This window comes from Hippocampus bargibanti, linkage group LG14, assembly GCF_051943395.1.
Source record: "Hippocampus bargibanti isolate YZ-2025 linkage group LG14, ASM5194339v1, whole genome shotgun sequence".
Lineage (NCBI taxonomy): Eukaryota > Metazoa > Chordata > Actinopteri > Syngnathiformes > Syngnathidae > Hippocampus > Hippocampus bargibanti.
In genome coordinates, this window is record NC_142747.1 from 16,420,742 (window position 1) to 16,438,470 (window position 17,729).

At 41.4% G+C, this 17,729-nt stretch overlaps 1 protein-coding gene across 3 annotated transcripts in view; it reads left to right on the forward strand.

The window, feature by feature from the left end:
• Positions 1 to 17,729, forward strand: part of cux1b (cut like homeobox 1b) — a 109,637-nt gene that overhangs the window by 19,460 nt on the left and 72,448 nt on the right. For all 3 annotated transcript variants that reach the window (XM_089014570.1, XM_089014571.1, XM_089014573.1), the window contains exon 2: positions 17,096 to 17,206. In XM_089014570.1, coding sequence (XP_088870696.1) covers positions 17,096 to 17,206 — 111 coding nt within the window. The remainder of the gene's footprint in view (positions 1 to 17,095; positions 17,207 to 17,729) is intronic.

Sequence of the window (17,729 nt, forward strand, 5' to 3'; positions counted from 1 at the left end):
TTCTCAGAATTTTCACTTTATTCTTAGAATTCTCAATTTAAGCGCAGAATTCTGACTTTGAAATGAGGATTCTGACTTTAATCTCAGAATTCTCACAGTAGTAATAATAATAATACATTTAATTTCAAGCGCCTTTCAAAACACCCAAGGACACTTTACAATAAAAACAAAGCACGCAACAAAAAAACATAAGTAAAATGATGAATAATAAAATAGCAGATTGAACTAGACATTGAAAGCAATTTTAAAAAGATTTTGAGGTTGTGTGGTGGGACTTGAAAATAGGGCGGGAGTCAATATTACGGATGTTGGGTGGAAGTGAATTCCAGAGTTTGGGAGCAGAGCGGCTGAAAGCTCTGCATCCCATCGTGGTGAGACGGGCAGAGGGCACATAGAGGTGAAGGGAGGATGAGGATCTGAGGGACCGAGAGGGACCGGAGATTTGAAGCAGGTCAAACAGATTGGGAGGGGCAAGGTTATGGTTTGTATGCTTTGAATGTAAACAGAAGTATTTTGAATTCGATTTGATGTTGAACAGGGAGCCAGTGGAGCTGCTGGAGGACAGGGGTGATGTGGTGAAAGGAGGGGGTTCGAGTGATGATCCGGGTTGAAGAATATTGGACTAGTTGGAGTTTATGGAGTAATTTCTGATTGACACCGAAGAGAAGTGAGTTACAATAATCGATGCGGGAGGTGACGAGACTGTGGATAAGGAAGGATAGCAGCGGTGTGAGGGGTGAGAGAGGGACGGAGACGGGATTATCACTTTAAACTCAAAATTCTGACTTTAAAGTGAGGATTCTGACTTTAATCTCATAATTCTGATTTTAAAGTGAGAATTCTGAGATTAAAGTCAGAATTCTCACATTAATGTCTGAATTAAAGTGAGATTCTTGCCAATCTTATTTTATTTTTCTTCAGTGGCCTTAATCCTCTTCCGTACTGGACTCCTGGCGAAAAACTGAAATAAATAATCTATCATTTTGGGGGGAGAATTATTAAATAACACTGCCCCCATAGAAAACAGCCTTTTCACCTTTAAAAGATGCCTTTTGCTGTGAGATACTGTAATCATATGAATGTAAACGACATTGGATTACAGTACAAATTGAATCATTCTTGCAGTCTGCCGGATGAGATAGCATGAACATAAGCATCACGATGGTTTGTTGTCAGGTCTATCAGGCGCTGTATGCAAGCGGAAGAAATGTAAACAAAAGCGGGGAACCTCAGACACGCTATGGCTCCATTACATAAAGTGCTAACCATTCAAACTCCCCAGCCAAAGCCGCTCTACGTGTAACACCAGATCCATACAACACCAAAGGGATGATTAGCATTACAACTAGCGGCAAATCGCGATGTTCAGGACTGTTGCATTTTATTGATCATGTTAACATGGACTCACGCGCAGAGTCCCCACGGTTCAGTCGAATGGGAAACAAAAACAGTGGCACAGAGTGAAATTTCATTGCCAGATTATGATGTTAACACTGACAACAATGGATAGGATACTGTATGGCACTGTACTGTAAAAATGAAAATGAATACTCATTGCAATATAAACGATTGTGGCGGGACGGCGTGTTGACGTTAAAGAGACAGGCAGACGACAGAGAGAGAGTGAGAAAACGCACACACACACACACACACACACTAAAGGGAGACGACAGAGCTTGAAACAAAAAACAAAAGTGAAATGGTGATAAAATGGATATAAACAGTGAAATTTGGACTCGTTTAAACTTTGATAGTTCAAAAGCAGAGTGTAGACTGGAAGGTTAAAATATCCCATCAATCATGCTCCACAAACAATCTGCTCAAGCCATCTGTACACTTGATGCAAAAACCTATCAACCCAGCTAAACAGAACACAATTGATGAGGAACCAGATAAAATTATCGCAGAGAAAGCACCTACAATGGATCATTCCTCAAGATGGTGAAAGAAGGTTACGTTCCTGATCAAGTGTTTAATGCTGAGGAAACCGGCCACTCCATTCCATCAAGCCATCAACGACCATCACAAAGGTAAATAAAACCACTTTATTATACAGTCCAGTTTATGTCTTTAATTATAATACCATAGCACATTTATTATACATAAAATAAGGTATATTTGGTGTAGTTTTAAGGCTTAGAAAATTAGAAAGTAGAAAAGTATGTTTTATGGGGACCTGGGAACGGATTAGTCTCATTTTAATAGTTTCCTATGTGAAATTAATTTTTGGGATACACACTTTTTGCCTTACACACGCTGTCCGGGAACCAATTAAGTTTGTAAGCCAAGGTATCACTGTACTCTGCAATGTTTCAGGGCTCTCTGACTGCATGCGCAAATAACGTCAAGGGACCGGTGTTGAGTCACTTTGCCGACATTGAGGGCTCATAAAATCCAACTCGTGTACGCTGATGGAAATTTGAAGGTGTTTTTCAACTGTGACATTTTAAAACTGCGGTGTATCTCGCATTCAGTAACCGTTAAATGCTTAAAATCAGCACTTGCAAGCAGATGTAATCGTGTTAATAAAAGCTTAACAATGTGCCCTTAACAGAGCTATTTTTATCAGGTGCGCTAGAGCCAGGATTGAATGTTCCCAGGGCATGAAGGAGTGAGAATGTTTTTGATTTGAGTGTCCTGCAACTGAACAAATATCATAAAGTTGTAAAGCTTCCTTAAATGGAAGTTCCTACGGAATCACAACAAATCATATTATTTAACGAACCGAGAACAGATCTAATCTTGAACAAGTTTGCGCGCCTTACACAACGACTCTATTTTCCAGGCTGGTAGACTTTAAAAGACCAACATGAGTGGATATCCAGCATCCAGACTTTGATTGATTTTTATTTCCCCGTTGACTCTATTGCCCACCGCAGGAGGCAAATCATTTTTCGTGGCCATCCTACCCCCCCGACCCCATCATTATCCACTCGCGATTGCTTGTATGTGCATCTGATGTCATATAATTGATAGTGGCGGCGTCAAATGTGTGTCCAGTCCTTGGGACCATGGCATCTCCATTGAGCTAGGCGCCCTGCAGAGGACCACCACTCTTCGGGCTGACTTGATTAATCCCTATCACCCCCTCTTCACCATGATTGTTTCCATTTTTTTGGGGGGTAGTCTGTATCTGTGAACTCATCCTCGCCCCAATCTCCTCTCCCTGGCAAGCAATGGCTTCCTGGTAGGATGGAAGCATTAATTCAGGGATGAGAGGTGTGATATACTCTCTTTCCCTGTATCCGTGCTCTGTTTGTAATGCGTGGCCTTTATCATGGCTGAAACAGCTCACTACCCTCTGATCCTATCTCGGATCTCAATATCCTAGCCGTTCCACCCTGTAAACGCATGGATGAAAAATCTTGCCCTTTTACACCCCTAGCATATCACCGTACCCCCTTCTCCTCCCATCACACAGCCCACACCAACTCACCCTTTGTGACGCGGCCCTCCGGCTGAATTCCAGCTCTTCAAAATGAGACCAAGTGAACTGCACTTCCTCCATGCCACAAAGCATCTTAGTCTCATTATATTTGTATTTAGGCACACCCTCTTCCCCTCGCACCCCCCTCCGTCCCCCCTATTGTCAAGGCAATAGGTCAGGCAAAATAATGACTTGCGCTCAGCGAGTTTCAGGAGAGTTAAGGCTGCGATTGTGGGGGAGATAAAACAACAAGCAGTCTCTCAGCAGAAAAAAAACATGGATCAATATAAACGAGGCTGCCGTGTAAAAAGGCTGCTTTTGATCCAGGACTCCATCAGCGTCAGCGAGGTTAGTCTTGACAGCTCTCGCGCTGCTGCAAGATATGGATCTGTTAAGAAAAACACTCAAGAGACTACAAGATTCTTGTTAGGATCCAACCGTTGTTGACTTCAGGCGTAAGTCCTCGCTTGTTTCAGGTTATCAAGTCTGATTGACTTCACGAAGGAAAAAAATGAATATTATTAAGGTTTGAAGATCAATCAAGTTAGACTTTCCGAAAATGACGGTATGTCAAAATTCGGAGACTCCCTTTGAATGGCCACTTACTTCTATCTGAGTCTAATACACCAAGAATTTAGAAAGATACATGGTGGGGTTTGGAGAAATACATGTTGTGCCCTGCAATTGGCTGGCAACCAATTCAGGGTGTCCCCCGCCTAGTACCCAAAGGCATCTGGGATAGGCTCCAGCAACCCCCGTGACCCTGATGAGGATAAAGCGGTCTGGATAATATATGGATGAATTTTTTTTTTGTGTGTTGGGGAAAAATAGCCTTTTTGGGCAGACATTTTGTGCGATACAGACCCTCTTCAACTTACGAACAAGATACGTTCTGAGCGGTCGTTTGTAAGTTGAATTTGTTGCTTCAGTGCTATATTATGTATGGAATGTATGTTTAAGGCTTATATAAGTATGTTTAAGGTTTATATAAGTATGTTTAAGGCTTTTATAAGTAACCTGTATAGGTTTGTAGTGAAAAAATAAACATTTCATATTAATAAACGAATCTGTTACAAATTATTTAATAAAATGTATGCTCTATAAAGATATGTACAACTGGAGAGAATAATAATAATACATTTCATTTATAAGCAAAACTCAAGGTCACTTTACAGTCACAGGATAAGTTTTTCTATTGATGAGCAGCGGCAGCCACACGCGCCAGCGTTCACTCAACCCGGAATAACTCAAATAATTAGAACGCTAGCTAATAGACAGCTAATAGATAGCTAGCTAGATAGCCAGGTAGCCAGCCAGATAGCTAACACATAGCAAATAGAGAGAAGATAGCTAGCTAGGTAGCCAGCTCCATAGTCAGTTAGATAGCCAGATAACTAGTTAGATAGCTAGTCCCACAATTGTGAAATTGTTAACACCACAAGATGTTAAAAAATGGAGTGGTTGCCTGCTGACAGTCATTGCGAGACCTGTTGTGGCTCCATTGGACTTCATATATAAGGCGTATGAGGCGCAGGGTCATACTACAAGTTACTACAAAAATGTTCGTATGTACCATTGTTCGGAACTACAATGTTTGTAAATAGGATAGCGTCTTCTGTACTTGTCTCTTGAAAATCTGGTAAAAAAAAATGACTTGAAGTTATTTTTATTTCTCGTCTTTTCCTTTTATCTGCGACTCTGATTTTTTTCTGACATCCTGAACAAAAGTGTTGCAAACCATTTAAAAACTCTACGAACATGCCTCCCAAATTTTGGGATGTAAATTTCAAAGAACACCGTGCGGTTGGCGCAGAAGCACGGTTGTATTTAAAGCCCAACCGTGCTGAAAGTAGGCACGCAGGCAGATGTGCAAGGAAGGATGGAGGCCTGTTATCTGCACCCCTGTTGTGCTGTGTTTTGAGGGGGCGTCACCTGTGATCTGTTCTCGTGTAGCGTGTCGCTGAAGCGAGCGTGTCGCTCCTGACTGAGCCACCAACCTCGCCATTCCACCCCCGCACAGTAAGTATGGCATACAGAACAGTCAGATGGTTGATGGTGGGAGGTTGTGGGGAGGGGGTTAGGTGGGTTTGAGACGTAGCCCTTCTAGATTCCAGATAAGGAATCTTTACAGACGCCATTTCTGTTTACTATCATAACCACATAACCGCCTCAGACTTGGCAGCGATAAAAAAGACAGATTAGCGAGTGCGCAGGCAAGCGCGGAGAACTTCATCTCTTCAACATCTGTCACAAGCCTCTAAAAGGCTTCCCACGTTGCAACACATTCACAAATGTTTTATTTAAAAATATGAATTGCCTTTGTAGTGTGACGAATATGTTGTTTGTGTTTCCGAGAAGTACTAAATTTATTGTCTGTGTCTTTTTTTTTTCTTTTTAAAGCTGGCTCCCACTCAAAGGCAGTACTTTATTAGATGAATGCGTCAAGTGTGCAGTGATTGTGGAGCTGCACCTACATTGTGTTTGGACTTGAGCTGGCATGGTAGACTCCATGGCATGTCTCGCTGTCCAAATGGTGTAAACAATGTATTTCTAGCGGTTAAAATTCCAATTACTCTTCAGAGAATGAGATCCAAAGGCTGGTGTTCTTCTATCTCTTGCTTTTTCTGCCCCCTCTTCCTCTACCGTGCGCGTCCCCCACGGTTACCATAGCAGGCTGCAGATCGACTTTGCAGACTGTGTACACAACAATAACTTTGTTGTCATTCCCAAGGCCTATCTGTCTCTGCATCGCTGGAGAATGAGGGCACAAGAAATTCCATAAAGTAAGGATACTTGTTTGTCTCCGCTTATCTCATTTAGCGGAGTAATCAATAAAATTGGCATAATCAGACATGCCTGATTGGGAGACTCCCATTTAATTAATCGGGCTTATTGGGGTAATTGGAATGAATTGCTCAAAAAGAAGATCTCACTTTCTCTCTCCCTCTGATTCTGTCTCTCTCTCTCTGTAGCCATACCTGCCAACTACTCCGGTTTTGCCATAAAAACTGTGGTTTTCATTGTCCCATTCCAGGTTACAGGTTAATAATGAAAATTACAGTTTCCAATAAAACCAATAAATCCAAAATCGTCAAAATAGTAAGTACTGTACTCAACGTTAATTCAAAACACGAGAACAGGCGATCGGCACAGTGCTAGCTGTTAGCTTCCTTTCGATGAATTGCGCACATGCGTGGTATGGGTCTTTCCTGGAATCCAGAGTGACGGCTCCTTCCTGGAATTGAGACTCAAGAGTTAGCGTTGTTTTTATCATTGCCGTGTAATGGCATCTGCCAGAGAAATATCTACAAAAAGTGTGAAAAGTAAAAGAAAACTACAGTCGTTTCGTGAGGAATACTCCCATGCATTTCCAGGAGTTAGACTTCGCTCAAGAAAAGGTGAAAATGACGCGAGTTTGAATTTCATACCTGTCAACCTTTGCTAATAGCGGCTCGTGTAAATGATTACAATTCCTGTATAAAAGTTGCAGTACGCTGTACATCTTTTCGATTCTAACCACCCTCTACAACACAAACTAGGAGTTATCAGAACCCTCCACCATAGGGCTAAACTAATACCAACAAGCGTCGGAGGTAGAGAGAAAAGGAGTCAAAACATATCAGGAGAGCACTCACTAACTGTGGGTAGCCTCAGTGGTCTTTTAACAAATGTCAAAAGGAAAGAATAGGGAATGAAACCAAAAATTCTGAAGATACAAAAAGGAGAGGAGTAGCAGTACCTTACATTGCAGGAGTTTCTGAAGAACTCGAGTCCTTTGGCAACACAAAATTCCTACTTATTTCAAACCGATAAACACTTTAAGGCAAAAATTAGTGCATCCAAAAGATAGGCTGCCAACTGAAAAACAAAGTAATGTAGTTTATTCGATACACTGTAAGAATAAAAATTGTAAAGAGCAATACATTGGGGAGACTAAACAAATTCTCAAAAAAGACTATCAATATCGCAGGGATAATACTAGTGGGCCTCAATCGGCAGTACACCTAAAAGCTAACAACCACTCATTTGACGACAATGAGTTCTTAGCGAAAGAAAATAGATGGTTTGAAAGGTGAGTAAAAGAAGCTATTTTTATGAAAAAGCAAAATCCTTCACTAAACCGCCATGGTGGTGTGAGGTTCAATTTGGATCGTTCGTACAACAGACTGCTTAGACAACATAGGCGCAGTTATGCTGATGAGGTGATACCAGGGCAAATGGGGCAATCAGGCCAGTCGTCGACTTCATACTCAGGCAAGACAATCCAGGTTACTGCGCATGCGAACTGACCTGTACCATGGCGTATTACGAGGCTTTTTCTGGTTTCAGACGTTGGCAGGTATGTACCTCTCTCTCTCTCGGAGCTTTTATTTCGATTACATAAATCTTCCTCTTTGTACTGATGGTGATAGGTGGGTAGGCGTAGGTCCTACGATGAGGGATGCTCGTATCTGTTTGGCCCGAGCTTGAGTGCTAGTACAAACATTGTCCACTTTGTCAGACCGGTTACATCAAACATGTGAGCAAGAAAGTGGAAAGGCTTGGACTCCCCAAGTTAGTGTGGCTGCCCGCCTGGGCATTCATGTGTGAGCATACACGTGCGGAGCGCCGGACGGGAAGCTATTTGGCCACGGTGGCGTTGGACGTCTCTCTAGGGAGTGTCGGCAATCTGTTCCAATCGTCTTTACAGCTGACCGGATGACCAAATGAACCAGGACAGGAACTGCTACTGAGGGCCAGCCCGGCCTGGCCTGGTCAAGGAGGCCGACTGCAGCAGTCACATGGATGTTATCAAATGTTGACCAGATTTTAAGTTCTAAATATGTAAGTAATTTAAGTAATTTAAGTAAGAAATATGAAATCAATGATATTGTCAATACATTTCTACAGTTTTAGCCTGCCTGACTGGTTTTATGCTTTAGGTCTTTATTCAAGGGAACAAAATCTCACATTTCGAAGCCATTTCCTCCTTATGAACCATTCATTCATATATTCATCAATTTTCTAAACTACTTTTCCTCACTACCATTCCAAGAAATCTGTGATATTATCTTCAAAATATTTCACAGTGGATGAATTGTTTGTGTGAGTTTGCCTTAGCTTTGAATGAGTGCTTGTGCAAATGTTCACAGCGATTCGCCGGTGATAAATATTCTGTTGGTATGTCAGTTTTTCGGTTTTGCAATTAACTATAATTTTTTTGGTTTAAAATGTTTGGATGATTAGCTTTTGGAACATACTCCACAGGTACATTTACCAAATTTATTCGGGAATTGAAAATATGACGTACAGCGCCATCCTGAATTTGTTTGTTTTGTTTTATTCTTGCTTGTGTGCCAATAAAGCGCTGACCAGACCTCTGGGAATGTTTTTTTTCCCTTCCAAAAGGGGGCAGCATTTCCTTTTTTTTCATGTGAGCGCTTTGTTGCAGCTTCAGCTGTTGTTAAAGCGCTATATAAACCAACATGTATGTATTGCTTTGCATTTTGGACAGCCACCCTCATTTCAAGCACATATAACTCCACACCTATATCATTTAGGAATTAACTCTTGTTTCTCATGAAAGAACAGAGTCTAAGGTTTCTTACGCTGCATTGTATGTTTATGTAGTCCAAAACTCAATATTCTGTGGGTCTTGGTATTCGAGTGATTCCGCCTGTAGCCTCTTAGCTTAGCATTCGAGGCTAACAAGCGTGATAGTTGACATTTCCCGTACATTCTGGTTCACATTGAAAGTTATGTAGGTTTTGTCGTTGGGAGTTATTTTTAGTACTTTTCATGCTTTTTATGCTTTTTTTGTGGATTTATTGTGACAGTTTTAAATTTTGTGAAGCACTTTGTGGTTTTACCTGCGAAAAGTCTTCCTTACTTACTTAATGACAAAAACCCTGGCACTTGCATGGACACATTTTTGCATGTCTGGCAGTGAATGAGTTAAAAATCAAAATTTGCTACTGCAGGATATTGGTTGCAGTCTTTGTTTGAAGACAGCTTCAGAATAATATAAGTCAAGATGTTTTGCACTCTTGTGAATGAGTATTGGATATATTAGCGTGTATATCCGCCATTTTTGAAAGCATATTTTCATCATCATTCTTTTTGGGCAGTGTGTTTAATAAATGAATAAACTAGGCCGGTGTTGTTACACAGATATTGTAACTTGCATTTTCAGAACAAAATTGTGTTGATGTGACTAGTCAATCTTCACTCGTGGCAAAGATCGGTCACGACATCTGTGAACTGGTCAAAAAAAGAACATGAAAGATCTTCATCTTTCTTCTTAAGCTATCAATTTTGCTCCAAACTATCTTTAGTCTTGTTGCTTGTAACATAAACTGTGATGTGGCTTTAAAAGCAAATCGGGTCACCTATCGACTGGGCCGCCATCAACTTGCTAATGGTTTCAAATACTTTACCATTGCTAGCTCATGTTTAAAGGACAACCGACGGCCCCGGACAAGTTGTGTCCATAATTTGTAAAATCACTTCAAGTGATTTCTACTGAGCGTATTTTACAAAGTTTCCACGGCATGTAGCTATATTTTACGTTTTAAGACTCGCGTCGAATATTCAGGAAGTCTTGTTTTTGAGTTGATGACGATGCCTGAAGTGACGTCACATCTGGAATGCCCCTGACAGAGAAAGCAACACACAATGCATTTTGGGTACTTTGTTTGGTCTGAAAACTTCGTGTTGATCCATGTTGATGGCAAAATTTGAAGGAAAACACCTAAATAACGCGATGGTGAATCGTTGTGTATTGCACCAAGACTACTATTTGATATTCGCGGACACAAATTCCCAGCAGACAAATCAGCCCATTTCCAACGGAGCTTGGGCGCCATGTTGTGCGTTTTCTGGGACGCTACATTGGAGTCCTGACGGCTCGAATTGATACGGGAGGACTTCTTTAATTGATTTGAAACATTTATGCTTTCCTCTTCAGAACTATTTGAATCATATTCATAACTGGATGAGTAACAAGTAAGCATCTTCTCCGAATCTGAAGCCATTGTTTTGATTGTAGAGCACAGATGTCAAAGTCAAGGCCCGCGGGCCAGATCCGGCCCGCCACATCATTTTTTTCGGCCCGCGAAAGCAAATCAAACTTGTTAAATTCCATGATGATTGCTAAAATCATAGCCAAAATTTCATATATGTCAACCACAATAAAAGTCATTATTCTTGACTTCAGATTTGAAAACGAGTTATTCATTAATTTGCTGTGTGCTCTATATGTAATATTTGAAGCGATTTAAACATTCTAATGGGTTCCCCAAATTTATAACGGCCCTCGAGAGGAAACCGTAACTACAATGTGGCCCGCGGCAAAAAAATGACTTTGACACCCCTGTCCTAGAGCAAGGCAAGATGTCCTGGCGTGACGTCACGAACAAGGGGGCGGGACCTTCTGAAACTCAGCATTTCCGAGGTCATTTTGAAGTAGTTCTGGGACACTTTAACTCATTTTTGTGTTTTGCATTGGACTAAAAATATCAGCCTGCGTGTTTTGGGTTTTTTAGATGCCATAAAACATTTTTCTGATGTCAGTTAGGAAACAAAAAAAATGGTGTTGGCTGTCCTTTAAGCATTCATGTTGCTTTTTCTACCACAGTCATGTATATATTCATTTTGGCAGTGTTTGCCAGCCAACAAATATTTTTGCCTGCGTTGAGCTACCACCTGGGATCCCTTGTCCACAGCTGATGTTTAAATGAGCGTGCCTGTTTTATTTCGATTTTGATGATGATGGAACAGATCATCACCTCAAATGATACTTTGGTTGTCAGAATATCGTGCGACCTCTCGAGTGGTCACGAAGACGTGATGTGGATGAACAGCGGGAATTGTGCACTTTGGGGATGTTACGCTCCATCAGCAAGATGAGTGTAAAGTCTGCTGATGTGGGCAGAGAGTTTGCTGCATAGACAAAACCCCGGCCATGTATGAGCCCCCCCACCTCTTCTCACCACACATTTTCACCCGGCATGGTGCACACAATTATTCACCCACTTGGAATCCGATCGATCTACTTTTCATGCACCAAGTGTTTAGTTAGGCTAACGGCCAGAATATTTTTAGCATTGGTGATTTGGGTAACAAAATTGGCCTGACGGATTGAGAGTGGCCAGAGCTAGCACAGTGTTTCTGTAGCGAGCTGCAGTCTAGCTAGCTATTAACTTACCTACCTAGGTATCTATTTACTATCTAGCTGGCTGGCTAGCTATCTAGCTAGCTATCATTTAGCTATCTAGCTGGCTAGGTAGCTATCTATTAGCGACTGTATCTATTAGCTAGTGAGCTAGCTTTCGATCTATTTGAGTTACTTTGGGGTTGAGTGAACGCTGGCGCGTGTGGCTGCCGCTGCTCACCCACAAAAAAAAACTGATCCTGTGAGTGTAAAGTGGCCTTGAGTTTTGTAAGGTGCTCAGAAATCCAATGTATTATTATTGTTGTTGTCATGCGTTGAAGGAACCACTCTGATGTTTTCAGTGACCAGAATTTTGTCTTACAACAAAGCCTATGCAAGAAAAGTTGTTTACATCGCATGACTGTCTGTAATTTTGTGATTTTATGTTAACTGTTCTGTAAAGCTCTTTGTTACGACTGAAGCTGTTGTGAAAAGCGCAACATAAATAAATATGTCTTGTATTGTTTCTTCACTGGAGGTTGAAACGGTCGATAATTGCAGAACGGATATTTGTTCTCGACTTTTGTTTTGTCACACTGTGCAATTGCACGTTGTCAAACATCAAATGGCGACTTTGACATCGTGAAATAACAATTTGACAGAATAAAAACGTTTGTAAATCGAAAATATATTTGTTGAAATAGCAGCCAGTCAGCTAAAGTATTTCTGCTGGCAATTACCGTATTTTCTGGTCTATAAGGCGCACCAGAGTATAAGGCGCACCCCCAACGAATGAAAAAGGTTTACAAAAAATAATATATGAATATATAAAAGTTTTCCAAATATAAGGCACACCACATTATAAGGCGCTACAATAGAGGATGGGGTGACGCACGACTTCTTCTACAGGGGGAAATACAGTCGGTGGCTGCTGACAGTAGTTGAGTGCCCTGTTGCGGCACAATATTACTCTACATATAAGGCGCACCTGCGTATAAGAAAATCAAGGCTTTTGGATGCGCCTCACACAGCGGAAAATATAGTACTTTGTTGAAAAAAAAAACAGTATGGGAACTTGACAAATACACATTTCAAACAGCATTCTATTCACTTAATACAAAAACTTCAATAGAGGGACACTTTTTTTGTGGTCGGGGGTGGAGGGGTAAAAAGGTGCCTAAAAGGCATTTTATATTGACTTTATTTTCATATATAATAATAATAATAATACATTTTATTTTATGTCTTTATACGCGCCTTTCAAAGCTATCAAGGACACTTTACAGGATAAGTTTTACTGTGGGTGAACAGCGGCAGAGCTAGCTAGCTAATAGATAGCTAGATAGCAAGTAGATAGCTAGCTAGGTAGTCAGCAAGGTAGCCAGCTAGCTGGACAGCTAGATAAATAAAAAGAAATGGAGACAAAACAACCACCTAAATAAAACCACAGTTCACATTATAAATAACAATAAAATAATAATAAAAATATATAAATACAATTGCGATAGAAATCAGATTTTCAGATGTCATGACAAATTGGGTCCTGATTTTTTTTTATTGTTTTTGTTTATTTATTATTATTATTTCATAATTTTAATCGTGTTAATATTTCTCGACAAGACAGATTTATGACCTCCGGTTCCCATCACAATACTGTATTGGGCATAATGTAGCAATGTGGAACTGTGCCATATTGCAGGTTTTCAGACGGTTCCACGCCTACCAACAAATGTGTTGTGCTAGCTTGTATGTGTGTAGCTCGCTTTAGCTCAACTTCCCATAGCTGACGTCATTTGTTCCTCTTCAGACCGTAAACCGACAGATTGAATTGTTCCCAATAAGCTCAGCCCTTTCTAATTTTATACAATATGTTGCTTTCTTTCTTGACTTGATTGATGCTAACACATTTTCCCATAGTGTTCTCTATATTCGCTACACTGGTGGTTACACACACAAAAACACTTTACGTAACAAATTTCAACATTGCCAACAATTCACACAGTCTCGCTCTTTTTTTAAGCTCGGGCCTCGTTGTTCTGTTCCAGGGATGTTCAATATTTTTTAAAATGTTACCGTTGCGCAGAATGGTTCATCCGAGGACAATGGGTGAGAACGATTGAGTGAAAATTGACGATGTCATAAATATCAATGATCTCATGAACGAATCAAATTGACCATTACCTCACTCTCAAGTACAAAAAAAATCTAAATGTGTTTAAAAATTTCATTTTCATCGATAACCACCGTTATTTTTTCTTTCAGACAGCTGATCTAACATCACTGTCACCCATCCCAGCTTTACCAGTCCTACAACATCGATATTTTTGAACATTGAATATAACGCGATTACAATTTATCATGGCCCCTTCTCTTTTTAAATTTATTATTACATTTGTATTTATTTATCGGGCGTACAAGCTCCCGCACTCGCTTGAGTTGACTAACACACAGAGCAGCTGCTCCATGGCCACAGGCAGACAGGCTGCTACATCAACTGCTCCATGGGCAACCAGAGCACGAATTTAGCTTTTTTTGTTATAATTTTTTTTGTCCCGTGCTGCTGCTGCATTAACCGCTACAGCAACGCTTGACCAAGTTCCGTTTTTTTTTTAAATTATCATAGATGTGGATATAACAAGATACACGTCGACTTGAGGAATTTGATTTAATGCTGATGGAGGAGCAGGGGGTGGGTTCTCATTAGTACTGGATCGCACTATTTCTTTAGTATTATCGTGGGAGGTGGGCAATGTGTGCGTGAGTGTGTTTTGGGACCTTGTCAGCAGACGGAGCCACAAGGGCCCCTGTGGTAATGTGTGTATTAAATGATTAGTGTGTTAGTTAGCATAACGGCCCTTCAGCAGCGTTTAATCACTCTCAGGGGTGGGTGGCCTCACAGGACGTGGAGGAGGAGGGGGAAGAGAAGAATTTGAACAGTGAAGTACTGCATTTTGGATGATGAGTGGAGAGAGAAAGATAGAGGGAGGAAAAAAAGCGTGACAGAGGGCAAGAATCCAACAGCAACACAATCTGAGCATGGCTCGATACGATCTTTATAAGGCCTTCAATGTCTTGTTAATGTCAGCTCTTGGCTCATCATCATCTGGAACGAGCGCCCATAAATAACTTTTAATAGGAATGCAGAATGGACACAATAAAGACGGGTCTCGCTTTCCGTACGGATTGGCGGCGCCCTGGCCGCGATTGTCTGGCGGGGGTCTTCCGGGAGCTGTCGCTCGATAATTGCTGTGAAAAGTGAAGCGTTGGAGTCGCGGCCTTTTGCCAAGACTCGTGCGGTGGCAAGTGATGACACTTGATTGTGCAGCTTAGTTTACTAGGCGGGACATCCATATTGTGGTTTTCTGTTCTCAGCTGTAGCAACATGCCGGGTTATTTCACCACGGTGTTTCTAGTCGGGGTCTAGGACTACATACAATACTGCTGAGTACCGTATTTTCGGAGTATAAGGTGTACCCCTAATGAATGGCTATCTAGCTACATCTATTAGCTATATAGATAGCTACATATCTATTGGCTATCTAGCTAGCTATCTATTAGCTAGCCTTCTATCTATTTGAGTTACTTCCGGGTTGAGTGAACGTTGGGGCATCTGGCTGCCGGTGCTCACCCACAGAAAAAAAATTATCCTGTGACTTTAAATTGACCTTGAGAGTTTTGAAAGGCGCTCATAAATAAAATATTATTATTGTTATTATTGTTATTGTTATTATTGTTATTTCTGTGTAAGCTCTCAGTCGTACAGGAGTGGTCCATTGATGAAAAGGTTTCTTCAGCCGTCACCTGTACTTCTTTGAAGAAGTACAAAGAAGATATTATTATTATTGTATACATTTCAATATTATATTTCAACATAAAAATACATTATTATTATTCTCGTACATTCCTTTAATAAGCGCCTTTCAAAACTCTCAAGGTCACTTTACAGTCACAGGATAAGTTTTTCTGTAGCAGAGCAGCGGCAGCCACACGCGCTAGCGTTCACTCAACCCGGAAGACAAATAGTTAAAAAGCTAGCTCACTAGCTAATAGAAGATAGCTAATAATAATAATAATACCTTGTATTTATAAGCACCTTTCAAAACTCTCAAGGACATGGCTAATAGCTAGCCAGCTAGCTATATAGCTAATAGATAGCAAATAGATAGCTACCTAGGTAGCTAGCAAGATAGACGACTGGATAGCTTAATAAATAAAAAGAAGTGTATTATTATTATTGTTATTATTATTATTAGTATTGGAAAAGAGCAATCAATTTAACCTGGATTTAAATGCATTTCCACTTTACTAGTATGTATTGAATCTTGACCTTGAAGGATGTCAGTCAAATGGGTTGGTGTATTATACGCCTTTTATTGGCATTTGACTTCATTCGCTTGATCAACTATGAGTAAATACAGTGGAACCTCGGGTTTTCGAACGTCTCACAGTTCGAACAAATCGGAGTCTGAACAAAATATTCGAGAAATTCTTGCTTCGTAGTTCGAACAACAATCGGTGTTCGAATGCCAATACGACGCGTGAGTGCGTACGCGAGGGTGGGGTGCTGAGCGGCGTACGGGTGTATCGCTCTCTCGGTGATCAACTGATGTCGCTTGCGGACGTTCTGCGTTTTGCTCTAGCGTTTAATATAGGTGTACGAAGAGTTTTAGCCACTAATCATGCCTCCAAAGAGAGTAAGTGCTGCGAAAAGTGATAAAAATAAAAGTAGTGCGTACAACTATTGCATTTAAAAAAGAAAGAATCGCAAAATATGAAGGAGGTGTGCGAGTGTCTGATCTGGCGAGGGAATACAGCATGGCGAAATCTACGATCAGTACGATATTAAAGAATAAGGAGGCTGTGAAATCTCGTGATGTGGCTGTGGGAGTGAGAGCAAGTGTCATTGGATAGATATTTGAAGAGAAAAGAACATCCTGTATCCGAGTCATCCGTAGCTGTCACGTTCCGAGCGAGAGTGACGGCAGCTGACTTGTCGGAATGTTTGGGATCCCAAAGCAGGCGGCAGAGACGTACTAACCAAGCAGGATGTTGATTCACAAATAAAAGAAAACACAGCGAGTAAGAAGGCAGGGGGTGATCCGACCCGCTTACTACGCCAAAAAGCAAATGGCACACGAGGGTGCAAAATTACACAATCCCGGAAGATGACATACATTTACGGGACGCCGGGAAAATACCTCGGACCGGATGCACTCGCGCATCGAAGGAAGAGTCCAGGTATGGGGTGAGGTGAGTCAATCATCCGGTATTGGCGAGGTGATCGCGAACCGTATAAATGCCCCGTGTCCGTGATTAGAGAATTGACAGCAGGTGGAGGGCGGCCGGGAGAGGCAGCCCCGACCCCCGCTGTCAACTCGCACGTGACAGGAGCAAAGAGATGGTTTCGGTGTTCAAACAAATTGCTTTTCGAACAGGGTTCTTGAACGGATTATGGTCGAGCACCGAGGTATCCCTGTAATGATAGATTCATTGTTTTTTTTTTTTTAAATTGTAAACTTGTTGTACTTGTGTTGCAGAAAGAACTCGATGCCACCGCCACACAGCTCGCCAACAGACAGGACGAGAGCGACCAGTCCAGGAAGAAGCTCATCGACCTTAGCCGAGAGTTCAAGAAGAACACACCAGAGGTAAGCGAGTGTGCCTGTCAGCTGCGAACCCACCAACACGTGCCCCCCTTACATTGTCCGCTGACCATAGTTTGCCTTTGCATGCGTGCGCTCTCTCCTTCATGAAAGGCAGCCATGATTATTTCCAGAGAAAGCGCAACGGCACAGGAGCAGCGCGGAGATGTGGGCTTGGCTCCCAAAAATAGTCTCTCCATTAGTTTCCCTGAAATCCTAAAGAGACAAAACAGAAAAGCCTTCAGGGGTTTGTATTATCTGACCTAGTTTATTTATGCGTGCAAAAAGTGTGTGTGTGCATGTGTGTGTGTGACGAGGCGGGATCGGGAGAGAGGCGGAGAGTGTGACAACGCTACAAAGCGGGATCAGGGGGGAATTCTGTCCTTTTCCTATGTTCCCATCCCTCCTCCTGGGAATTTTTGTTTCATCTCTGTTACCCGGGCAACACATTTTTTAAACCACACACGTGAAAACAAAAGTATTGTTATTATTGGTAATGTCACCATGGTGAATTATTGATGGTTCAATG